Source organism: Sylvia atricapilla, chromosome 2 (assembly GCF_009819655.1).
Source record: "Sylvia atricapilla isolate bSylAtr1 chromosome 2, bSylAtr1.pri, whole genome shotgun sequence".
NCBI classification, from domain to species: Eukaryota; Metazoa; Chordata; class Aves; order Passeriformes; family Sylviidae; genus Sylvia; species Sylvia atricapilla.
Window position 1 is genome coordinate 39,141,600 of NC_089141.1, and position 27,287 is coordinate 39,168,886.

Genomic DNA, 27,287 nt, shown 5'->3' on the forward strand with positions numbered 1-27,287 from the left:
AGCACAGACTTTGGATATGGTTTGCAGAATTAACTGACAGCAGGAGAAGGCTGTTCTCTGTTGTTGCCTGTTCGTTTCTTTAAGGGGAAAGAAAGTAAGATATATAAGAGCAAAAGGCACAGTCCTGGTTCCAGATTTGAAGAGAGAGAAAGGAGGAGATCTGTTCCCCACTCCAGCAGTGTCATATCTAGCTTGTCTAAACTGCTAGACAGGCTGCCTTTCTTTTTTTCATTGATTTCTCTAGCTTCAACTTTGCTTCAGCTTTGATAAATGAAAGTTGTCTAATTGTTGTCAGGCTTCCAGCAGATTGCCCAGTGGAGCTCCTGATCTTATAGTTAAATGTTAGTTAAATGTTCACCGCCCACATCCTTACAGGACTGCTGTTGATGCTGTTAGAACTTTTTCTTAACATTAAGTTTTTAGTGTCTTGGGGCCCATCTTCCTGTCACTGGCCCAGAGACCACAGCTCTTGGTGGCAAAGCTGGTTAATTGGCTCATTCTGGTCACCTTCTGTTCTGAAGTTCAGTTCTGATTGGTGAAGTAGTGCTGGATGTCTTGTAACATCAACTGCTTGATTTTAGGCTTTGATCCACAGGAATGTCATTTTCCCACTATTTTTTTTTCATGCTGGGTCAGGATGAGACTTGTAGGTTGGAGCTGTACTGCAGCCCTAGTTGTTTCTGCTTGTTACTGGGACCCAGTTTCTATTCCTACTTCACAGTTTCACTTACCTTACAGGAAGTTTTATCACATTACAAATCACACATATGAAGCTCTTTAGCACATAACTGCATGAGGTACCATTTCAAATCACTTTAAGCTATTTGACAGCATTTTATGTTGACTGGACTCATGAAAATATAACCCTTCTCCCCATTAGATTGTTGAGTCTGTGCTGGACCAGTGGATTAGTTGAAAGGGTTGACTGCAAAGTTGGGTCTCTAAGTGGTTAAGTATTACGTGGTAAATATATGTTGGCTTTCTTGGAAGAGAACAGCACTACCCTACCTTTAATTGAACACTCAAAAGACAGTGGAGACTTAAGGGCTTGTCATTGAAAAGATGATACAGTTTGGTTTTTTTTTATGAGAGAATTCTCCTTTCTTATGGTAGTTAGTATTCCATACATCACTTATATGATGAAAACATTCATTCAGACTAATTCTACAGATTTTTTTTTTTTTTGCCCCACTTTACCCTGTCATCCTGAAAGAAGCTCTCGCCTTTTTTTTTTTTTCTTTTTTTTTTTTTTTTTTTTTTTTTTTTTCCTTAGTTTCTGGAAACCATAATCCTCATTCCCAGGAAAAAAAAAATCCCTGCTATTCTCCCATCACTGCTTCAGCAAATGCATTCTGCAGAATACTGTGACTGATTCAGCCCATTACAGAGAACATGATGCAGAGCTAATTCCAAACTGAAAGCCCCTGAAAATAGTGCCCTTGCAATACAGTCAGCTTTTCCCACCCTCTCTTTCACTCTGGGAGCTCCAGTGCCTCTGTTGACTTTTTTGTTGTCATGTGAGGAAGAAATCAGGCCTGTCAAAGAGATGCATCCCAGTCATGTATTATTCTATAAAATAAAATTGTCTTAGGCCTTCCTTTTCTAGGGGAAGGGAAGATGGGTTCTCATTGTGCATTATGCTTGCAAGGTTACATTTTTTCTTCTCCGCTCCCCAAGAAAAATGCAATGCATAGTTCTGAGGGGTAAAAGAAAATGAAGCACTAGCAAAATGTTTCCTATGTTAATGGCTGTATAATTTATTTGCCATTTCTGCACCAACTCTTAATTTTGCCTGTCAAGAATCTCTAAATGAAGTCTCAAACACTAAAATCTTGATGTGACAAGGATGTGAATGCTGGTTGTGTGACCTTGCACCACAATGGGTAGCCTTTAATTGTTTTCAGTAAAAGTGAAATTATCCATTTTGTCATTCTGTGTTATTTTTGTCATTCTCAAGTTAAATGAACCTAAAATTTCACATGAATCAAACAAATTACTTACTATTTGTGTATGCAGTGAGAATAGTTTATTAAAAAAAAGAGAGATTCTTCTTATTCAACTTGAAATATTTTACTACCACTTTGGAATTTTTCGCCAGTTAGCACATTAAACTGTTTTCAGAAGCTTTTAGGACAAGTATGTAGTCTTAATGATGAGACTGTTGCATTGATTTTACACACATCTATTGCTCACACACGAGCATACATTTCACGCTCTTGAACATCAGTGTAACAGCATGTTTTCTACTGTCATGCCTTGTAATTTTGTAGATTTTTTTCATGTATACCTTTCATGGATATTACTTTCCTTGCATGTATTTGTATGAAGTTATTTTTAAATGTTTATTGTTTTGGTTCTTTAGCCATGAATCAACGAATCAGCCAAAGTGCTCCAGTCAAACAGCCACCTCCTCTGGCTCCTCAGAGTCCCCAGGGTGGTGTGATGGGAGGAAGTAGCTCCAATCAGCAACAACAGATGAGACTTCAGCAGCTACAGATGGAGAAAGAAAGGCTGAGACTGAAGCACCAAGAACTGCTTCGGCAGGTGAGGCCACAGGTTAGACACCTACTTCCACTATTTCTTTTGTATGTTATGTTTTGATTTTTCTAAGTTGGTGTTTTGGTGAGTCATGAAAACCAGTGACTGTACAAAAAAGCTTTGAGATCTAACAGGATTTGAGTTCATTCTCTTACTGATGTGTCAGGTTGGTGGTGAAAATATCTGATTTCTTAGACTGAAGGGTTTTGCTTTCCTCCCTCATTCCTCCCTCTAACAAAACTCTTTAAGAGCAGGCTTCATAAACTATAAGGATGACAAGATGGACTGTTGATGTGATTGGATATTCCTCCTAAGAATATATTTTATAGTCATTGAGTTCCAAGTCATGCTAAAAGTTATTTCCCACAGCTGCTTTAGTTCTCCCTTTTAAGTGGAGAAAAGTCTTCAGTTCTAGAACCTGTTGCAGTCTGTAGGATTTGGAAGTATTTTTAAAGTTTATATAAGATACATTGAGGAGATGCCTTGTTGCCAAAATCTTACCTGTTCAACAGTGGAGTGAGCGTGGAACAACTGAATAACTTGTGCTGCATTTTGAACCTCTGGTTTTCTTATGCTGAAGAATTTCGGACTTCATGATAAGGCTTCAAGCTATGCCATTCAGTATTTTCTACTATATGGATATGGCTGTATTATCCACTATATAGATATGGCTGTAGCAGATATTAAAGTGTAGGGCTGGACTTGCAATCTCTGGATTGGAATTCGGGGTTGATCTCCTTTTGACTCTAAGCCTTCTGCTTCGATTGTTCGGTCTGAATGTTTTAAGAATTATTACCATCTGTGCTAGATACTTAAGATATGTCTTTGGGGGTTTTGACACTGCCAGAAAAAGCACTAATCTTCTCTTTGAGGAAAACCTTCTAAAATCTTTCTCTTTTCACTTTGGGTGATGGGCCTTGTATCAGAAGAGGATAATATCTTAATGTCCTCAAAGACAGCTTTTCTCTTTCTTCATCACCTGCAGTATTCTGTCCTGGAATCTGACTCCCGTTATCCCCTTTGTAGTCAAGGACTGTTTTGTAGGAATCTTCAGCATCTCTTGGTGTAAGATGGGTCATCTTTACAGCCATTACTTTTTGTAGTACTCTAGGTAAGAATACATTGCAAAGGTGGCATCAGGACTTTCTCTCTGCTTAAGCATCTGGGCTTCTGCTGTTCCTGCTTTGCAATTAATCCACAAACAGACATTTTACCCTGTGCTAGCATGCTTCTAGATAGGCCTTCTAATTGTCTTCTTGCCTCAGTTGTCATTGAGAACTTGACTAACTTTGGAGCAGGTGACAACCACTTCTCTTCATGTTGTTCTCCTTAGTCATTAAGCTTTATCTGTCAAATACGCATCCTTGGTAAACCTGTGAGTTTTGTTTCACTGTGTCATGATTTTCACAGTTTCTTAACTCCCTTATCCTATCTCATCTGGCCTGTCTCGGGGGCTTGATACTACAAGATGGTGTTTATAAGACAGCCTGCATAGGTAAACCATGCAGCTAAAGTAATTTTTATCCATCTTATTTTTACTCTTAGGCATTGCGGAATATCAATCCCAGCACAGCAAATTCTCCAAAACATCAGGTAGGCTCTTAACTGATGTTTCAGCATAACTAGAAAAATGAAAGCATTAAATTAGGCTAGCAGGGAACTTTTTGCTACATGAAAACATTCTAAAAAATAAAAACTAAAAACCAAACAAACGAAAAACCAAGCTCTGCCATGCACATTTTTGAATCGATTTTCTGGTCACAGCCCTAACACTGTTTTTAGGAGTCCTGCATTACCACAACTTTTTATCAATATTTAAGAGCAAATGAGGAATTCATTGCACATTTTTTTATATTGAAAACAACCTTCTTGTTTCGCATTCTTGAGAATACTGCTGTTCCAGTCCTGATGTCATCAAGATGTTTATTTAAAGCAAACTATCTAAGGTAGTAGTTGGTGACTTTTGAGTACTGTTCATATGAATGTTCTTATCAGTTTGTTTAAGCAGGTATGATCTTAGAGAAGGATATCTGTTATCAGTTAATGAAAAGTCACTTGAAATAGTTACGATTTTTAAGCATGCATAGTATAACAGAATTACTTAATAGATTAGACTAACAAAATAATTGCTATGCAAATATAATTTTTCCATTTTCATGTTTAACTGGCTCTTGCACTGATACATTTTCTGTATAGGAAACAATAGTTATGAAATGCCTTTCAAGCTCAGACCAAAATAAAATTGTTCAAAATGTGAAGCATAATAAATAGTTTAGAGTTGTCTTCTTCTAGTCACTAAAGAAGCTGAATATAGAATTAATCTCTGGAAGGGTGGATTTATGGATATATTCAGAGAACTTCATGTTTACTATTTCTAACAGTATTTTAATCTACTGGTTCTTAGTACAATATTTATATTGGCTTGTACTGTACTTTGTTTTTTATGAAAAAACCTCTGTATGCACTAGGTAAGAAAAACAGAATAAAAGAAAGTATCTTCTGTTTGGAAGCCATGAGTACTGGTGTACTGTTGCATTCTGAAGAGTACCACAAAATTTGTATGTTACTAGTTCTGAGAAATAGGAACCTCAGACCTTAATGCTGACACCCTGGAAAAAAAAACTTTCTTGCTTGGCAATACCAGAGCAGCTCTTAAACAGAAGCATTTTAATTGAGATGAAGTAGTAATTCAATTACTTTACAAAGCATTAGCCACATAATGATTTTAGCAATCAGTATTAGATCCTATTCTGGAGGAGAAAAAAAATCCTCAAGTATTCAAGAGAATAACTAAAGGAGGACTCCTCCACACCAGTTGAAAATACCTTATCTTCTGTCATAATTAGGCCATTAATAGGAGATGTTTTTCTTACAGAATGCCAGAAGTGTATTCTGTGTTTTCTTCTATGCCTGAAGCCCTATCATACCACTGTTCACTCTTCCACTAATTTCTTCCTGTTGCCAACTCAAAAAAATAGAGGAAATGGAGAAATTTGTTATCAGTTTCATACATCTTGCTCATGTAAGATGAGGCTTTTGGAACTTCTTGAAATTGTGGCTTTAAATACTAAAAATCTGCAAAAACTCAAAGGGACTATACTAATAATTCATTAAATATATGTGTACTGGTCACTCTGCTTTATTTGGAGTGGAACTGATGAAAGGATTCATAGAAAAATCAGGATTCCATTTATATTTAAACTTGCTACCTACTAAACCTCCTGCCTGGGATCAGTTTTATTAGTCTGCACTTGCTAATGAGTCAAGATGTGTGTGAGTGATCTGTTGGGTAGAAGAATGGGCAATCATGTCACCTCTGAAGTTCTCTAATACAATACTATTCGTGTTGCACCATCTAAATGTATTTTTTGTGTTTTTCATATCCCCTCAGTAATGTAATGAGCAGCCAGCCACAGGTGGAAGAAACTGCTTAGAGAGCTGCTTCTGGGTTCTGGTTCTCTAAGTGCTTCTTGAGGCCTTGTACTGTAGAGGCAAATGTAGTCTGTCTTCTCTGATGATGCTGCTGTTGAGGTTCTAATCTGTACATCTGATCAGATCACAGCTGATCTTGTGAATCTGGAAAATGTATAGACAGAATAAAAATTTCTTTGTTCAACTTTTTCTTTCTGACAAGTGTTTCTTTCTTTTTGAATAAAATTAATGAAGTTTGGAGGAATTACCTGCTTTCCTCATGATAAAGCTGTGCTTGGTGGCAGAGTAATTGCTTCTACTGCTAAATTTTAGATATTCTTTTCAGGAACACTAAAAATTAAATCTTCCTATGTTCAGTGATCTTAGTTCTGAGAAGGCTAAGTCTGTTTTAGAGAGGTCTTTAGTTTGTAAAGAAATTATGTAAGATCAGTGTTCTTGAAGCTTGCCTCTAAGGAAATCTCTTGTATAGATGGATTAAAACCACCTGAAATGTTCTTTAACTTCTGACTGGATCTCTGAGCTTTTCATGTCACACAGTCACTAGGTTAGAAGGGACTGGTGGAAGTCATCTAGCCCAACATCTTCATCCTTCTTGACATTTTTCCCCATGTAGTCTGGATACAGTACCATGGTTGTATTGATATCTGTGGTCAGGTTTTTTTGATACTGGGTAACTGCAATGTCCAGGCCAGGGTTTTGTTTCTCTGCCATGATACTGTAGTATACTGTGGTGGCACTAACACTCCCAAGTGTTAATGCATGGAAGATTTAGCACCTTCTGGAAAGAGTAAATAATTGCTAAGCTTCGTTTTTTATAGCAAGCACTGCAAGAGACTCTTCTCGCTTGAATGAAGATGTATTTTACTGAAATGCTAAAAATTCAGGTCAAAGGTGCCTGTAGCAAAAATTAAAACTTTCAGACTTACCATGTATCAGCAAGAACTCTTAATATATCCAGGAAATTTAAAACCACCAAGCATCTGTTCAGTTACTTGTGCTCATCATCAGTTATTTGTGAAACTTGAAAGATGCCTGTCTGTCTTAGTAAAGAGATTAAATGACTTGAATTTCACTCCATCCCCACTAGCTCATTTTCCTGCAGTTAGGATCTAGTTGTCAGAAATTTCTGATGTAGAGCAGATGTCAATCAAGTTGTGTATATGTCACAAGATTGAACAGATGTTAAGTAACAGATTTCTTCCCTTACAGTGTGCTGTGCAAAGAGATAGAGGCAAATAATGTCGAGGTACTGAGGTTCTCTTGTGCTGAGAATGGAAGAGTTATTTATCTGCTGCTAATATTAGAGTATTTGCTAGTAAGATCAGCATACTACACATTTATGAGAGAAGTTCCTCTGTACATGCTTGCTTATTGTGTATCTGCTGCTTGTTTCTAGTTTGTTCCTAAGCTTTACAGATGAACAAAAGAATTGTATTGCTTGCTCATGTCTGTATATTTTTATGGATAAAGACCTTTTTTAAAAGTCTGTGTAGTAAATCAGACCTGCATATTCTGGCTGTGCTGGTTGTCCTGACTGAAACAGTACATTTCCTGCTCAGTTCTCACAAATTGCCCAGCTCCTCATTGCTGAGTTCATTTGTCTTCCATCTGTCCAGGTGTCTTCCCTGTTTCATTGTATATGTGCTGTAACAATGTGGCCCTCACAAGAATGCAGACACTTAATCTGAGGAAGCAAATGGTGCTGTAAGTCTGCTCATAGGTGTTGTAGTCTTCTCTTTCTACTAAAACTTCTCTCCCATCCCAGGAAAGCCTGTGGATCATTTGAAAGTCCACATGGTTGGTTGTTGGGAGCAGAAACGTTACAATTGGCAGTCTTAAAGTAAATTTGCAAAACCAATTATAAGGATATATCAAGTCAAATTGAGTAGCATGTCACAGGTTTAATACAGAAAGAATGCAAGTGAGTTGCACAAGTCATCAGCCTTTCCTCAAAAGCCAGTGAAAGTAGAAATGCTCTGAAAAGGGTATTTTTATAAGTTAATTTGGACCTTGTGTGAATGACCTGTAACTTCATGTAAAACTTAATCTCTATGGAATTATGAAAAAAAATGTGGATGAGGTCAGCCAGATAAATTACACAGTGCTGATCTTATTTTTTAAATTATTTAAGGAGATGAAAGATCATTTTGGTCTCTATGTAATAACCAAAATTCAGCTTTTGTGCTAATAATAGGAATACTGAGCTTTTTTTCCCCCAGAGGTACTTAAAACAAGTTTGACTTACTTAAAAAATAGGATGAGATAAATTCATAGAAATCTAAGCCAGGATTTTGTCATAGTTTTATTTTTACCTCCAAACTTTAAATACTTCTAATAAAACATGTGTTTAAAAGTATTAATTGAAAGGCTAGAGTTCACATTGCTCTGTTTGGAGCTGGGAGACACTTGGACACTCCCATACATTTTTTTTAAGCATAGAAAATATACAGCTTTTTTATTGCAAAGCAGCTTTATGAGGAAGGGGAAATTAAAAGACTGTTCTTCAAGCAACACAACTTCCGCTTCCATTTTTATACACCTTTTAGGAAAAGCAGTCTTAACATACTCTTTAGTAAACTTGGCTTATGTTGCAGAATGATTAAAAATTGCCCTGTATTTGTTTCTCAATAGCTTGTCTTTTTTGGTAATTCCTTTCTCTTTTAGACTGCCAGAATGACATAAATGTATTGCTTAGATGAGTAATAACATTCTTTTGAGGGGAAAGTGCTTCTGCCTCCTGAAAAAGTAGCAGTAATGCTACTTAAAAATAGTTAAAAATAGTTCCAGTTTTGCATTTTTTTAGCAATGTTGTTGAAACGAAGATAAAAGTAGTACTACTTTTTAAAATACTAGTTTAACTACGTAGTACATGCCAAAGAATAGGCAAAATATAGTTCTCTCTCCTGGTTTAATACATCTCTTTAATGGGCCTTTAGAGAAATGGGATTTTTTTTTTTGGTTTTAGCTGGCTAGTGTCTTGAGCTACATTTGTTTTTACCATACTATTTAAGTTCATGTGTTGATGAAACTTCAACCTCTCCTGCCACTCTGAGGATTTAGAAAAATATAAAGATAACTTCCCTGTTTTTCCAAATTTCTTGTTCCTTTTTACTGACTTTTTTTCTTAAGGTAACAGAAGAAAATTTGTGGGGTTTTTTTTCTTTCCTGGTGCCAGTAGCTCTTGAAAAGGGAAGGTGTATGGATTTCTTACCTTCCTTACAACTATTGAATCAGGAGGTAGTCTTGATTGGAAAGGCCACACACAGGAGATAAAGTGTCACTTTACTTCATATACAGAAATGACTCCATGGTAGGTATGGCTTTGTTACCACTCTGTGGCACTGGTGTGTGATTAAGTGGCTTCTACAGTCTGCTGGCACTTTCAGCTCCTTCCCTTCATCTAAATCAGAGACTGCAGCCCAAAGAAATAAAGATAAAATGTAATGTACAGATCAAACGAGTGGGAAGGGGAAAAGGACAGAGCATGTGAGTAAGCAGTTCTTGAGCCATCCCTGGGATAGCTACTCTAAGACCTTTTTCAGATAATTGTTGGGAAGCATTGCAAGAAAGAAAGCTTTTTTCTTTCTTTTTTTTCAAATGGATGAGTCTACCTGTATGTCAGGTAACTTGTGACTGATACAAGGTTGCAAATTTAGCTGTGAAGTAAGATGTAATTATGTGGACTTTACACTTGGTTTTATTACATAAGCAAATGAACATCATATGGATAAGCCTTCAGACATTATTAAAATATGCTTAACATCTTGTGATCTGAAAATGGGGAGGGAATATTATTGCTGTTTGTTGGAACAGTGGCAAGTAAGCGGTGATGAGCAGAGGGCTGGGTTTACTTGAAGTAATAATTGAGTGTGATGAACACAAAACCCAGTGATACCCTTGTATACTTTCTGCAGGGATCTAATCAACTGTAGTGAGAAAGTTTTCTAGTGCAAGACATAAAACTTAAAGGAATATGTAGAATAGTAATCCACAGGAATGGAAATGAAGCATATGCAGATTAGAAAAGAAAAGAAAATCAGGCAGTAGGGAAACTTCAATACACAGTCTGCTGTAAATAAAATAACCTTGGGATTTCTTAAAAAGAAATCACTTTGAAGAAGAATTGGGGGAAAGTTAGTTTTATATACTAAAAGACTACAGTATAGTAGTCCTTAAGCTTGTCATTGAAAGTGGATGAGGACCTCTCATTTTACAAGTGAGAAATAATGAGTATTGTCAAGACTGACAGGATTGGTTTTGCCTGAGATCACCCTCCCAGGCACAACCTGAAAGTCACATACTAGCAGTAATGGTAACAAGATAGTCAATAGATTTACCAGTCTCTGCATTAACAAAGCTCAGTCTTGGTGAGACACTGATGATGTTTGAATAGAGTTGCTTGAAGAAAATTAATGTGTTACTCAGGGATTACTTGTTTAAAGAAGGGAGAGAGGTCACTGGAAATGACATAAAATATTGCTTATTTCCATCCACCTTTCATATAATGCATTTTATGTTAACACTTACTTTCATTAATTAGTAATTACAAGCTTAATGGATGGTTTGATTCAAGCTGGTGAACATTCAGGTGTTAAAAAATTATATGCTGTTTAGGTTTGTAACTTCAGAAGTGCAGTGTCTTTGTCTACTAGGAAATTACTAAGAATTTTAAGAGCTTGGAAATTTACTTAGGGAACTAATCACTGATTTGATTAGTCAGAAGTTTCAAATGCATGCCTCAAAAAGGAGTGAATGGAATCTTCTGGGGAAGACTTGAAAGTTTGCTGACTGAAACAAGAGAAGTACAAATGAAGCCAGAAACTAAATCAAAATTTAAAAGAAATGGGGATAAAATGCTATTTAGCAGAGCTAAACAGGTTATATTAGGGGTCAAATAGTATTAACAATTCTTATTTTGGTTTAAGTATAGACTTAGCTGAAAGATACTGAAGTGAACTAGAAAATGTTTGTGTAAGCATACAGATATTTATATCCATAAATACAGTGCATTCTCTGTAATATTGGGCATGGCTACTTGAACCTGCATTTTCATTGAAGCTAGTACAGATTCTTGCTTTGTCCTCAGAAACTTCAGTTTAATTTCATTTAACTGTTGTAACCAGAAGCAGTGAAACCATCAATTATCTATAATGTCACATGTTCATGTATCCAAAAAGTGCATTCAAATGCCTAACATGATGTCTCTTTCTCCCTCTCCTGCTGTTCTAGGAATTGGCTCTCCGTAGCCAGCTTCCAACAATGGAACAAGACGGTGGATCTCAAAACCCCGTGTCATCTCCTGGAATGTCTCAGGAACTGAGAACAATGACTACAAATAGTTCTGATCCCTTTCTTAACAGGTTTGTAGGAGCAGCTACTAGAGGAAAGAAATTTGATTTAAAATTCTGTTTGGTACGTGTAATAGTTTATTTTGAACATCTGTCTGTGCCAAGAGCCACAGCTGTAAATGAATCTTCCTTAAATGGCAAGTCTAGTAAAAGTTGAAGATTAAAAGCTGTCTCCTGTGGGAGGAAGTAGTCTGTTCAGACTTGTAGGAAGGTTTTTATTCAAAGTCATAACATGTTTGCCTCTGCATAATCTGTTGACTAACAGTCATTTCAAATTACTGACTCAAAGAATTTGTGAATCGCTCACTGTGAGATCAGATGAACTGTGAGGCACATTTAGGATTACAGCTTGAGGTTCATTTTAAGGTTTCTCCATTCACCCCTCCCCTTCATGTATTTAGCAGTATTTTTACTCTGCTAATGTTAGGTCTACAAATAGTGGCATATTTCATTTAAAATGCTGTATTATTTTGAAGTGGGTGTTTTCATTCAGGATTCAGAATCTTACACTATAGACTAGTCTTTCATAAAACTTTTTCCTAAATCCCTCTAACTTGAAGTATTTATTGGAAATACTGTTCAAATACTTCAGCTTGCAAATGTTTCATACCAAACATTACAACTTTAGAGACACTGCTGCAGCTTGAGATAAGTGATATCTGTATTTTGGGTAATCTCTTAGGGAAGATTTATCTCCTACACAGGCAATTATGATTAGAAAACTTGATGGCTATTGGAGGGATTATCCTACATGGAATTCATCCTGTAGGGTGTTCTTGAATGAGCCTTAACTGTGCTGGTTTTGTCCTAAGAGTAAAAGATTTTGACAAGACAATTTAAACCTGACTTGCTCCCTTATGGGAAGCCTCTGTAGATAGATGATGGTATTGATGTGGTATGGTAACATTCTATCTTGACCTTCTGGAAGGCTGTTGCCATCATACAGGTCTTCACATCTTCAAAACTTGTCCTCTGACCTGAGGGAAATGCATCTTTAGGTTTCACATAACCATGGCAGTGGACTGATGCAGTTTATCTGTTGGGAGTCTACACACATAAAATACAAAGTGATGGATCTTTGCTATTAACTACAAAAGGGGAAGAAGCTAGAAGGGGCAAGTTTATATTTTGTAATTTTATGGCAGGTTGATATTTACTGCAAAGTGCAAAAAATACTGCTTTTATGCTAGTTGTATCTGTGTTTTAACTGGTTGGAATTTTTTTAAATGTAGCCGTCACCCTATGCAAAATATTGAAAATCTGTATTTAACTTGAGTTCAAATTTTCTTAATTTGCATTTTGATCTGAACATTTGTGTCCTTCTAGGCTGGTGTATGTGTGGCACCACACTTGATTCTGTCATAGGAGTGTGGGAAAGGGATTTTTTAGAAAGGACATTTGTGAATATGCATTGCTGTCTCAGAAAGTAGTCCAGTAGTGTCGACTTAAAGATCTTGTTGATATTCCTTATGTTAAAGTTCAGACTTGGAGAAATGCTCTTTTCTGTCTTTATAGGGTGTTTATAAAGTTCCTGGTGAGACAGTACTAAATTCAGGCTGCAAAGTTATATATTCAAAGTTCAGGTTGTTTCGTATTTTCTGCTGCCTATATAGTAGAAACATAAAAAAAATCTCAGAAAATCACTGAATTGAAGCAATTTGAGATAATGCTCAGTAGTGGTTTAAAATGCATTATCAAGCTGCCTGCTGTCTTCAGTACTTACTGTCATGGTATATTTGATTTTTTTTTTTTTTTTTTTTTTGGAATGCGATGTTCATCAGTGCAGACTTCATTAGACTATTTCACCTTTTGGTTTGCCACACTTTTTTAATATATTTTTGTCATTTAGATTTATATTGGTAGTGATGGTAGTTTTCTGTTTAACTCCTAAATTGGTATTTCTTCTTTTGTATACACATATTTTAACAATGATTAGCTGAAGAAGTATCCACTCTATTTTGGGTAATGCGCTTTAGTTGCATGTGGTAATTTTGGGTGGTGTGAATAGTAAATGAACAAATCCTTGTTGAAGATAGAGGAAATGTGTATTGAGGAGTGATTTGAAGAGAAATGCTGGACATTCCAAGTGTGAGAGCAGCAGCCAAAAAGCCTTCTCCACAGGAGTGATTTAGTTCAGCGTAGTGTCAGTTCTGTTTTTAGTATTTTTTCCCACAAAGTAAACCAGCATTTTTTGTTCACAGAAGTTCTAAATCATTTAATTACTAGAATTATATAAAATGTATGGTGATTCTATTTTAAATTAATCTAAAAATAGAGAGGTATTTATAATCTATCTATAAAGAAATGTTAGGTTCCTTTCTTGTATGGCAACGATGTCCTCATGGGATCAAATATATGTATGTATATATATATATTTGTATTTATATACATGGTTGAAGACATTCTACTGGCATCCAGTGTTGAATAGCTGTTCATATTTTTTTTGGCTCTTCATACTTGAGAAAAAGGCATATACTGTATACTTCACAAGTATAACATGAGGAGGATCAGTCTTCAAATGATAATTTAAACAGTAAATCAAGTTGATGTTCATTTAGGATGCAGGATGGAAAATCAATAAGGATTCTCAGAAAATGCTGCCATAACCTGAAGAAACACAGATTTTGAAAATATTTCGTGAAGATGTGAATATTAGGAGATGTAAGGGGGGAGGGATGTAATGGTGGCCTTCAACAGCTACTTATGCAAGCCACAGCTCCTGCCAGCAAAGCTGCTCCAGCATGGGCTCCTCTTTCTTTGGGGCCACAGGTCCTGTCAGCCTGCTGCAGCACAGGCTTCCCGTGGAGTCACAGCCTCCTTCAGGCATCCCTCTGCTCTGGCATGGATCCTCCGTGGGCTGCAGGGCCACAGCTGCCTCGCCATGGGCTGCTCCATGAGCTGTGGGGGAATCCGAACTCTGGTACCTGGAGCACCTCCATCCCTTCCTTCTGCACTGTCCTGGGGGTCTGCAGGGATTTTCCTCTCACATCTTCTCACTCCTCTCTCCCATCTGCTCTTCAGCATTTTCCCCCTCTTCTTAAATATGATACGACAAAGGTACCACCATTGTCACTGATGGGCTCAGCTTTGGGCAGCTAGAGTACTTTGGAGACAGCTGGAAGCAGCTGGGTGATATGGGATCAGCTCCTCCTGCTGTGTCACACTGTGATCCCTGCAGACCCCTGCTACCAACACCGTGCTATATGAACTCAACACACTGGCCTACTTCCCCTCCCCATCCCACATTTTCCACTGTAGCTCTCTTGGTCTTGCTTGCTGCGCTGGCAGGAGATGGCAGGATGAAAGTGAGGGCATGTAAGGCCCCATGCCATCAGTTTGGTTAACTGTTCTGTCAGCAGGATCATTCTGAGCAGGGTTTGTTTATAGGATGGCTTCTGTACCAGTATTTGATTTATATTTGGGTGCTCTCTTGCCTTGACATGTGTGACTGAACAAGTAGTAATGCAGCAGTGGGAAGAAATTGAAGAATTGCTAAAGGAGTTCCAGCTATTTATAACAGCGGTGACCTAAAAATACACTTCAGTGGTTGATTAAACATGGGAACATTAGTTAGAAGTACTTTTTTTATCCTTATGGAAGCATAAAAGGGTGCACCATAATTATTATTTTTATAATCATTATGGATTATCTGATATGCTTCGAAAGATTTTAGCTGTGGGTGGGTGTGAAAAGATTAAAATCATGCACAACACAGTAGGCAGTTTCTTAAATCTACTTAGGTATGTTCTAAAGTTAAATTGAATCTAAATAATACAGATTTAATTGGAAAAGGTCTGCATAAAATAAAAGATAGATGTGTCACATAAATGCTTCCATTTTTTATTTAATGTTTATTTTTATTTAATGTTTTCAAAGCCCATTAATTAATTCAAAACAAGCATCTATTTTAGTTTTCTTCAGTGCTATACCCTCATTTTTTTCCCACCTTTCCTTCTGTTACAGTGGAACATATCACTCCAGAGATGAAAGCACAGACAGTGGACTTAGCATGAGCAGTTACAGTGTACCCAGAACCCCAGATGACTTCCTGAACAGTGTTGATGAGATGGATACAGGTCTGATTTTGTATACATTTTAACGGGTGTTTTCCAAATATACTTGTACCCATTTGCAATGAAAACAAGCAACTCTGAAAAGCTGTGATACTTTCTGCATTGGTTTTCTACCTTTCCTGTTTCCTCTCCTTCTCTGATAGAAACATTATGGTTAGATATGTGAAAAAAATTTATTTGTAATCAACTGTATTGGGAGGCTGGGAAATAGCTTGTAAGTAGTATCACTTCTGTTTTTTGTAAGAAATTTGAGTGTGTTTACTTTTTGAAGTAATGTTGTTCAGAGCTAAGAATAGTACCTCATACAGTGTTGTTAATACTACTCCAAAACTATATTTGACTCAGTATTGTCTTTTTCCTTCAAGTGTAAAAATCAAATTATGCTAAATGACATTAAAGATCTGTAAGATTTGGGTCAGTAGGTGAAAGTTGGAAACAAAGGCATGTTCTTTGTACATCTGCATGCAGTCAAATTACCTTTGGGGTTTGTGATGGATTTCTGTGAGTCACACTGCTTGTATGATGCAAGAGGTATTTGATTAACTTTTAACCAGTTGTTCTGATAAATTGTAGGTTTGGTGTTTCCAGTATACTTAATACCCATCTTTGTGTTATAACTAGGTGACAGTATTGGCCAAAGTAACATACCATCCCATCAGAACCGTTTCCCAGACTACCTTGAAGCCATTCCAGGGACAAATGTGGACCTTGGGACACTGGAAGGAGATGGAATGAATATAGAAGGAGAAGAACTGATGCCAAGTCTGCAAGAGGCTTTGAGCTCTGACATCCTTAATGACATGGAATCTGTCTTGGCAGCCACCAAGCTAGATAAAGAGAGTTTTCTTACTTGGTTATAGGGGCCTCAGGGAGACTGAATTCTAAATCTGTGAAGGATCTAAGGAGAATAGGACATCTGTATCTGAAGTTCAGAACAAGCCAGTGTGGTGCACTTTGGCTTGTGTTCAGAAAAAGTAAATGAACAAATACTCAACAAGATTCTTTGGGTTTGCTCTTCCTTGTCCATCGCTGCTGTTATATATTGCTGACTTTTTTCCACAGTTGACTCTGAAGAACAGACATCTTCTTGATCTTTTTCTATTGCTGTTGCAACTACTGTTCAAGGGGGGTGGGGAGGGATGATGAGCCTATTTGGATGACGAATGCCATTCCTTTTGTCCTAGTGTGCGCTTGCATATCATTTTATCTAAGTACTCAGATTTGAGAGTTAATTTCTGCATGTCACTGCTTGTAGTTTGCTCAGCTAGTTGTCTCCTGCTGCCTGTGGCAAGTGGTAAAACATGACATACTGGGGTGACAAGCCAAAAATGATGTATCTGGTCAAAAGAAGTCAATACTGATTTGGAGATACAACGTAAAGGAGGGCTGAAGACTGTTTGGCATTAAGTGTTCCTACTAGTAGCTCTTGCATTAGCAACAAAGTGCTCTTGTTCGTATTTTATGTTATAGTAAATCATGAGTCATTTTACATAGAAACATATATGAACTTTGATTGTTGCCACATACTCTAGCCTAACTTACATTTGTCAAAAATACTTTGATTATTTTTGTTAGTTGGTTTAACTGTAGCTGTAGGATGGGAAGTAATTATAGGTGTTCTGGGGTTTTTTAATAGTGAAATCTAAGGGGGTTTTTTCTGATTTCACACAGTCTTATTTAAATCTGAATTGTCTGCTTTTTTTTATACTTAACCCATGCCTATTGTAGCCTGATAAGCTAGTGAATACATAAAACCAGTATGTTTTGCCTGTAACTTTTTTATTTTTTTAAAGGCTAGCTTTGAATGTAATCATTAGATTTCATGACCAGTGGCTTATTTTTCATGTGTATTTGCGAGACTTTGAATTAGAATCTGATTACAGCAATGTAAAAGTTTGAGTCCTTTGTCATGTGTACAAATTTTAAATGCATTTTACAGTAGCAGAACCATTTTAAAATTACATCTAATCTCTCTTCTGGATTTTGGTTTCTAAGTGAGTTCAGATTTTAAAATCCTTAATGGGAAAAAAAAAAAAAAAAGATGAAAAGTTTCTCTTAACATGCACAAAATTTTTGAACTATTAATATCACTGTGCGTTGCAATGAAAAGGCTAGAACACCAAAAAAGTTCTCAATGAAAACTTCTAAGTCTAATAGTTACCAAGTTCTGTTTGGTGAAAAATAAGCCCTGGACACTATATGTAGAAGAATGTAAAGATATGTGTTAGATGGTGACATGAGCAGGTAATGAAGTGTATATTAGTAGTAGAGCTTAGCATGGGGTAGAGGTGAATATGGATCATTTTTATTTTAACAGGAAAAGATGTAACACTAAGTTGTCTGCAGGAGTTGACATAAGTTTCCAAAGAGTATTTTTAACTGAACAAAACGAGCATGAATCAAACTTTCAATATAAGCTATGATTTTTTTGTGGGGCTTTTGGGTTTTTTTTCTGATGAAAAATAGTGTCACCAGTTAACACCTCTATAATTAAGGGCCTGTCACCAGTCTCAACATTGAGCCTTTATTTTCAAGGGTGTATAACATGACTATGAAGATACTGTAAGCATGAAACTTAGTTTGGGAAAAAAACTCTCAGCAGGGACTTCTCCTGAGGAGAGATCTTTGGGGTTTTACTGTTTTGCATTTTTTTATAGACACTGATTATTTTTTAAGCTAGGAACAAATCAGCAAAACAAACAAAAACCCCATTACATTACTATTGCCATTTAGATTTCTTTTATGCTTCAGAAAGAATTGTGGCTTAGAGTGATATAAAGAATGAAAATTCTTAACGAAATCCCATTTTAAAAACTGAAGCAGCAGAGGCAGAGATTTGAAATTTGCCACTGTATATGTACATTTACTACTTTACATAAACATATTAGTGTTTGAAAAACACAAAATTTTGTGGCTTGTTATGGGATACAGGGAAGTTGTAAAATAACAATTTTTAAAACACATTCACAATGAAATATATTCTGCTACACCAATAATTCAGTGATTAATAGGCCACATATTGTGCAATGACACAGTAGCTCCTAAAGCAGTATATTGTGTCCAAGATAGGGATTTTAGCAGCATTTTTGCAATTTCATTATGAATTCCTCTCTCCCTTTAGGAAAAGAAAAAGACACTAAGTTTTCATAACTTGAATGATCTGACTGACGTAAAACCACAACAGCAAGGAAATTCAGAGTCGATTCTATTTCAGTTGTCTTCCACAGTTGTATCCAGGTATCATAGCACATAGAGAATAAGCTGAGTTGGAAGGGACCCATCAGGATCATGAAGTCCTGGTCCTGCGCAGGACCCCCCAAGCTTCACAGCATGTGCCTGAGAGTGTTGTCCAAGTGCTTCTTGAACTCTGCCAGGCTGGTGCTGGGACCACGTGCCTGAGGAGCCTTTTCCAGTGCCCAAACACCCTCTGGGTGATGTCCTTTACCTAATATCCAGCCTAAACTTCCCCTGACTCATTCCCTCTGGTTCTGTCACTGGTCTTGAGAGTGAAGAGATCTTACCTGTCCCTCTTCTTCCCTCATGAAGATGTTTTAGACTGCAGTGAGGTCTCCTCCAGGCTCAATAGACCAAGTGACCTCAGCCATGAGGAGTGGCTTCTCCTCAAGGCCTTTCACCACCTTCATTGCCCTCCTTTGGACACTCTACAGTAGTTTAATATCCCTCTAATACTGTAGCACCCAGAACTGTCCCCAGCACTGGAGGTGAGGCTGCCCCAGCTCAGAGCAGAGCAGGACAATCCCCTCCCTTGCCCAGCTGGCCATGCTGTGCCTGATGCCCCCCAGGACAGGGTTGGCCCTCCTGGCTGCCAGGGCACTGCTGGCTCATGTTCAGTTGGCCACAGACCAGGACCCCCAGGTCCCTTTGTGCAGCACTGCTCTGCAGCATGTCATTCCCCAGTCCATGCACACAACCAGATATGATGCACTGAGTGCAAACTCCTGACATGCTGTACCTTGCTACAACAGAAATGATACAGAAGAGAGTATCTTTCCTTGCTTTTGTGTGTTTGTCACAGCTTTAATATTTGAATGTTTTATTCTCATTGTAGAAACACTAAATGGCTTATACTGTATTTGGGTAGCACTGCTTGGAGTAGATACTGACAAACTGGGAATCCTTGAACTGCTCTAACATTAATTATGTTTTGTGATGCGTATTTTAATTAAGACATTTCCGTTCTCTCACTTACTAGGAGACATACCATAGAGATGCTGTACTGTTGGCAATCAATTTTAATTTGGATTTTTTTTTTTTTTTAATTCTGCAAATGCATTGTTTGATGAAGTGGTTAAAATTGTTTGAAATGCAAAAGTGTTTTGGGTAGTATTTTATACTGATGTATATATTGAAACAGAAATCATTGTAATAATTGTAATAGCTGTTAGTTTTAAATACACTATATGCAGACAGATGGGGCTGTGCAGAACTGTACTGTTAACACCCAGGCAAGGCTACTGCTTGGGAACAAGTTGCAGTGTCAGTGAACCATATGGATCAAACATTGTACCATTCAGTGTTGGCGCTCACCAATGCAAAAGGAGAAGAGACAATTTCAACATGATTAACACTACATGGTAAATTAGTACTACAGTGACCTTTTCACTTACAAGCATGTTTTTTATACAAATTAGCAGGTGTGCCTGTATAAAATAATTTGTGTTCTGTATCATGGAAAAAGTACTCTCCACATTTAGAATCACAGAATCATGTTGTATGTTAGAGAATTATGTCCAAAATTATATATATTACTTAACAATGTTATTTTTAGATATGAGCATGACTGTAAGCTAGGTACTTAAGTACATTCTGTTACATTATTTTTCTTTATGTAATACTTTTTCAGTTGTTTTATTTGGTATAAATATATACTTTGTGCTTAAACATTTTTGTTTGTTTTTAACATTCAGTAGTATGTAAAGAAGTGATTTTCTTCAGCAAGATAGATGCATTGAATTGTTTGGAATGCCTGTTGTAGTGCGTCTGCTCTTGTCCCCCTTGTCATTTTGTAGTCATAAACTCCAGTTCTGCAAATATGGTGTGCAAGCTCACCTGAGAGACAAATGAGTTCCACTGGCTTCAGTAAAGGCTTAACATTAAAGTGTACGTCTCTGTGTGCTTGCAGTAATGAAGAGACAGTGACTCTGGTGAACATCACGCAGCTTGTGTAAAACAATACTTTAATTGCAAATGGCACAATAGTGAGACCTGGTAACAGAACACCTGGGTATCTAATAGAAGAAAGCATCCACTTTTTGCAGATAATGCTTGCCATGTTGGGATGGCAGATACATTTTTGGCTAACTCTTAAGTTTATGCATTAATTTGTGGCAGACTATCAATAAAGACACACTATTTTCATTTCCAAGTTTTGATTTATGAATTGTGAAATATGTCATAACATACCTTGAAAGTGTCTGAAGATTTTAGTTTAAAATATCTTGACAGGTTTCATTAATTTTGACCTTCTGTATAACAGTCTGAAAGATGGGATTTTTTTTTAATGTAGTGCAATTTGGAAAAGCCAAAGTCGTACACTGTTTGCATTTTAGTAGTTCCAGAGTTGTTACCGTTCAGCACCAAATGCCACACCCCTGTGGAATTTAGCACATTGTGTGTTTTCTTAGTTAAGGGTAGAACCCTTGATGGATTTGTCAGCTAATTTTGTACTTCAAAGTTCATAGCCAGCTTTAGTCACCCAGATCCTTTAAATTTAAATGTAACATCACACCTTCCACCTGGAAGTAGGCGGCCAGTGCCAGGGAATGATAAGGCACCAATTTTGTTTGCTGATATCACTCTCATTTATAAGGTGGTGACATATTGCAGTAGTTGAAGTATGAGTGACCTTCTGAGGCAGCCCTAAATAGACCATATTACTGCAAAACAGGATATTTGGTACAGGTATTAAGGCTTGCTTGGCAATTCTCTTAGAAATATTTTCAACACTCAGTTAAAAATAAAAAGTATTTGTTTCAGTAAGCCAGAAATAATATGCTTCCAAGGAAGCAAGTGCAAGTTATCAGCCAAAGAAAGCATTTTTCATCTTGGAACATCAACAGAATAATTATTTGAGATCAGGCTATGATCTGTATAGCACCTCCTGTTTTGGAGGTTCATTCAGAGATAAACCAGAGCCACTGTGATTTTATTTACAGTATCAGCATCCAGAGTTTTGTGTTGCTCCTGAAGAGTAAGGGTGTGCTTTTTGACCTTTGTTGTCACCACTTCTTATTGCTAACAAGTTATCTGCACCTCTAAACTTGGGGGTCATCAAAATAGGAACATGTCAGTACAGGATGAGAGATCTTGGTTGATGTAAAATGGTGAATCCAACTCTAAACTGAAGAATCAAATTGTCTTTAGAACAGAGGGTAGAGCTTTGTACCACCTACCATATCCAGTACTGAATGCCTCTTAAATAAAACAGCCAATGTGTTCTTCTCTAGGCACTGAGGGAGCATGTTGAGTGAGAAACCTATAAATACTGACACATCTGACAAAGCTGCCTAATGGATTTTGTGAAAAAGTCATGGTTTGTACTTTTCCAGACATACTCCTCTGTCTTTAAGGTAGAGGTTTTAACAGTGAATGCTACAGATCTAGGCTGTCGCGGACTGGTTTTATTTTCTCTATGTGGGAATGCAGTTAGTCACTCAGATGATAGAATTTTCTATATTAAATAGGCTTGGTTTAAAACATGAGAGGCAAAGTAGTTTTATGGGATTTTCCTGTCTATTAGCTGGGGGGAGGGGGTGGTTTTGTTTTTTAAGGAGTCAGCGGTCGAAGAGGCTTTTTTTTCAATGTCCAGTAACAACAAACTAGAGCTCCATAATGGTACATTCGACCTCACCTGAAATGCTCCTCCTTCCATAAATGTCAATTCTGAGCTGCTCTACTGTGTTTTAAATTATTTATTGCCTTTACCATCTGAGAGTTTTGCTTTCCTAACACCCAAAGACTGGACTGTAATACTAGGTGCTGTTTGTCCCTAGAGGAGAGCAGAGTTCCTCCATTCTTAAATCCAACTGCCATGGTGTTTGAAGTCTATAATATAATACAAAATGATAGTCTGACTCCAAATGTGCTGCTGCCCAACTTCTGGTACAGGATGGTTATGGGCAAGCATGATTTTTTTTTTGAACAATGGTGAATTCCTGTTCTTGTTTCAGACTGGAAGATTTTGGCTATGTCATTGCTTTGATTCCTGCAGCCAGTTCTCCTAGCAAGAGCAGGGAGTGCCATAGTGTCTGTTGGAGGACTCCTACCTAGCACTTAACCTGATGTTAGCCATGATGGGATTTTTTTAAGCTGACAGAATAATTCAGTCTTTCTCTCATAGTTTCATTGTTAGGCATGCAAATATGATTGTCTCAGCTCTCAACTGACAAGGGGCCCTTTTCAGACTTTGCCAAAGGATGTAATTCTTTCATACCCATCATCCACTGTTGAAGTGTGACCCAGAGGCCTCTGAGAGGTTCAGCTGCAATCCTTTAGTGTCTGCAGTCAAAACGAGGTAACTGGTTATATTTGTGTATGACAAAATCCCAAACCCACAATGCTAAGAAATGGTGTGGCTTAGGTGATGATACCTCACAGCAAATGGCAGTAACTGAGAAGTACCTTCTGGTTAGGCCATTGGGGTTCAGCCTGAAAGTAGTTATCAGTGGCTGTGTAGTCCAAGAAGTTGCTGGCAAAAGCAAAGCCTGTGGGGCAGCCTGATCTGCCATACAGGAGAGATTGAGGCTGTGGTTGAGAAAAGTGTCAGTGCTACAGAAGGTGACAGCTGCTGGGCTGATTAAAGCTTCCCTGTCAGTGCAGCCGGTACCTGCCATCCCCTTCATCCTGCCTGCAGGTGACTCAAGCAACTGCTCTGAAGCCTTGGGGTTTAGATTTGTATTTGCCAGTGTGTAAAACCATGACTTCCTTTATTTATCAAATGTTTGTTTTTCACTTAAAACATGACTCTCCTTTTAAAGGTCTTTGTTCCTCTGAACAGCTGTGCAGGATCTGGTAATCTTTCTGTAGATAAAGATTCTTCTAATTAATATGAGTGTGATAAGCACCAATAGATCACTGAGAAATAGAAATTTCTCTTTGCAGCTTAGTGGCAAGAATGATAGAAAATCTACCTCTCAAACAATAGTATCAGCATCCAAGTTCCTCTCATCCATATACTAGCCATGGTTTGGAAAACAAGCTGGTTTTACATGAAAATCCATGACTGCAGTAAGGCTAAGGTTCTTCACAACTGTCATCTCTGCTGGTGAAGTTTGCAGTTGCAATATGTGGATTTTGCGTTATCATCACCTTGAAAAGAAAGTAATGAAGCCTGGTGAGGTTCATGAAAATTGGAAGGAAGCAGGCATGTTCTGCTGCAGCATGAGGACCGTGTTTCTTAGCTCCTCTTGGAAATGTCTCACTTTGAAGACATCTGGTGGTCTTGGCACTTCACATTCACTTGCAATTTTTTAAGTGATTGCACAGGCAACATCTGAAACAGGATAAAGATGTTTTTTAAAATGTAGTCAGGTACAACCTGCTGGGTACACATTGCCCTGGATAAAGACAGTTTCCACCTTGTAATGGCACATCTGATTTCCTGCTGAGGCTTTGAATGAGGCATTTTACCTTTTCCCAGGAAAACTGTGCATGGGGAGCACTGAAAACTTGTGTCTGGGGAGCACTGAAATGTTAATGTTTGCAAAATGCTTTGAGGGTTAAGCATTAAGTGCTTCCTATGAATTCATTCCCAAGCTGTGCTATTCTGGGGCTCCTACTTGGTGACATCACCACATATGAATATAATCTTTGCAATGTAGTATAAGGTATGCATCTGATTCTACAAGTTTAAACTCACAAACAGATAGGAAGGTCATGTATTGGTGCATACCACATGATGGCTTTCACTGGCATATGAACACTAAGTAGGAAAGGTGAACTGACTCAAGTTAGCCCTGCTGTGCTGCTCACCAGTTAGCTTCCATTCTCTTCAATGTGGTAGAAGAGAGTGCACAGTTAACCCCTGACAGATTAACGTGAACCAGTTCTTCCTTCCCTCAAAGCTTTTGTACCCAAGTCCTTAAGTTTTTCATTATTTTTTAGATTTAACTTTTTTGTTGAGCTGCTTCTGGGAAGCCAGAGTGACCCTTTAAGTGTAGAAGTACATTGAATGATCATGAATGTGAGGGGGGAGAAATCTTGCATCATGATACATATATACAGGCATAGACTATTGTTGCATGCATTTGTGTGTATGTCTATATATAGATACTCTATATATAAACACTAATTTCCTGCCTAAAGACATCTCAGTTTCTCATGAGCATGATATTTGTTCTAGGCTTCACAAGGAAAAAAAAACAGTAAAAGTGTCATCCTAGTTGCAAAGTCTGCATGGTTGTTGCTTATTTTTAAATAACTAGGTTTTAGTTGTGACGTAGAATCATTTCAATCAGAAAACCGGAATGAATAATGAGAGAATATGAACACATGTGCTATTCCATTGTGCTACCTCCCAAGAAACCAGTCTTGAATAGTCAGCTTTTGGGGACTTAAAGGCACCTTGCACACAAAAAATCCCAAACCAAAGAGCTAGGGTAAGAAAAGTAGGGTTGCCGGTCTGCCCCCGTGAGAGAGCATGGTTTGCTTTTAAGCTGGGACTGAAGGGAAGCTGGCTGTAGGTCAGATTTGTCTACACTGACATTTACCTTCACATTTAATGCATCATCCATGCTTTGCACCTTCATGTGTGTGCATTCTGTCACTGCACAGTCACAGAGAGATGTGTGTGTGTGTGGCTATCAAGACACAAACTGGTACATTATTACTCCTCCTAGTAAGGATTAACCCCTGATGGGCACCTAATACAACAGAGTGCCATGTTCCACTGATACACAGCACATGCTGTGCTACTTGGTTGAACTATTCTCTTTAAATAGAGATTAAGATGGTTTTATAGATTACTTCCCTATCCCCAAAATCCCATGACAGTTGCTGGGGTTTTTTATGGTTTTAAAGATTTAAGATGCCTCTGTGGGTGGGCCTAGACTGTTTTAAAATGTATTAACATGGATTTACTCTGCACTTCAGTGTAACTACTTCTGTGCTCTGACTTTGTTACTAGGTATGTCTCTGTTAGAGCAGCAGCACTGGAAGATAAGATGACAAGTAGATGTCTAGGCATTTGAAGCAGATTCAGGTTGCTTTAGGAAGCCAGAAGTCTGGGAAGCATAGTTAGGAAAGGCAGATCCTGCTTGATCAATCTGATCTCCTTTTGTGACCAGGTAAGCTGCCTGTGGATGAGAGAAAGGCTGTGGATGTTGTGTGCCTGGACTCCAGTAAAGCCTTTGAACTATGTCCCACAGCATTCTCCTGGAGAAGCTGGCTGCTCATGGCTTGGACAGGTGCACTGCTTGTTGGGGGCTTAAGAACTGACTGGCTGGCCCAGCCCTGAGAGGATTGGTGACTGGAGTTATGTCCAGCTGGGGGCCAGTCACAAATAGGATTCCCCAGAGCTCAGTGCTGGGGTCAGACCTGTTTAATGTCCTCATTGATGATCTGGATATGGGGATGGAGTGCCCCCTCAGCACCCCAGGGAAGCGATGGAAGAACTATCCATGGAGATGTTCCAGAAACAATTGGACATGGCACTCAGTGCCATGGTCTAATTGACAAGGGAGTGCTTGGTCAAAGGTTGGACTCGGTGATCTTGGAGGTCGTTTCCAGTCATAATGGTTCTATGATTATGTGACCTTAGATCTTGAATGGGCCCTTTGGATTCCATGCTGTGTTTGCACTGGACCTAGCCTGCTACTGAAACAAAGAGGACATTTTTATATCCCATAATAGTCAAACAGTACTCTGACTACTTCTAGAACTGACTCCAGTGGCTACTATCTTAGGCTTTTCTTTTGTTTTTCTTTTTTTCTTTCTCATTGTGTCATCTGTAAAAATGGATGACATACTTTCTGTGTTATCCAAATACTCAGATGAGATGTTTACATTTTATGCATTTATATGAACTAATACTTTGTATATATATTTATGAACTGTATTTAGGAATACACACACAAAATTCAGAGGGGCTTCGAGTGTGCCGTAAGATGAGATCAGACAATGAAGTCTTTGGAGAAAAAATGGAGACAAACCAATTGAGACAGATACACACAAATGTACTAAGTAGTCAGCTACAGGAATCACAAATTAGGACCTACTAGCTCGGTAGATAAAATTGCTTTTGTGGCTCAGGAAATCAACACAAAATTGACTTACCTGTTATTTAACTGAGAAATAAATGTGTATGCTCTCATGGGATGCACAAGTGCAAATAGAACAGGCACAAGGGAATCCTGCACTGGTTTGTATCAGTGAGATGCTGGAGTGCTGGTCAGACTTTTGGGTACAGCATTTGATGAAAGACAGGCACTGAACATGGTCCAGAGGCAAGCAGTGATGATGAGGAAAATGTGAGAGAGGAAGATGAAAGTAGCTGGGCTGTTTTTCTAGAGAAAACCTGACTGAATGGGGAAAGATGATATTCAAGTAAAAGGCAAGTGCTACTATAAATCTATTATCCATGGAGTAAAGGGTGAAAAGTCACATTGGAGTAAATAAACTTTAGGTTAGGAAAACTTTCTTTTACTCTTCTGGCTGTTTGGTTATGGTACCTGAGGAGGCTGTAGTAGCTCTGTTGTGGCAGCATTCAAAGAACAAGTTGGATGAGCATCTCTCAGAAACTGGATGGAGCTGACCCAGCCTCGGGGTGGCTGAAAGATTGGGCTGACCTCTGAGGTCCACTCCTGAGCACGAAGTCAAAGAACTGAGGCCACTGCTAGAGCTCAAGGATTAGGTTAGAAAATGCAGGTTCCTAGAGTTT

General features: G+C 38.0%; 1 protein-coding gene and 1 long non-coding RNA gene across 9 annotated transcripts in view; one reads left to right on the forward strand and one right to left on the reverse strand.

The window, feature by feature from the left end:
• Positions 1–20,777, forward strand: part of YAP1 (Yes1 associated transcriptional regulator) — an 88,332-nt gene extending 67,555 nt beyond the window's left edge. For 2 of the 8 annotated variants that reach the window (XM_066312971.1, XM_066312966.1), the window contains 5 exons: positions 2,363–2,556; positions 4,084–4,131; positions 11,200–11,330; positions 15,282–15,394; positions 16,013–20,777. In XM_066312971.1, coding sequence (XP_066169068.1) covers positions 2,363–2,556; positions 4,084–4,131; positions 11,200–11,330; positions 15,282–15,394; positions 16,013–16,251 — 725 coding nt within the window. In that variant the 3' untranslated portion in view covers positions 16,252–20,777. The remainder of the gene's footprint in view (positions 1–2,362; positions 2,557–4,083; positions 4,132–11,199; positions 11,331–15,281; positions 15,395–16,012) is intronic. The other 6 variants (XM_066312972.1, XM_066312967.1, XM_066312973.1 and 3 more) reach the window with 3 other exon arrangements.
• Positions 1–27,287, reverse strand: part of LOC136357581 (uncharacterized) — a 391,604-nt gene that overhangs the window by 37,986 nt on the left and 326,331 nt on the right. The window lies entirely within an intron of this gene.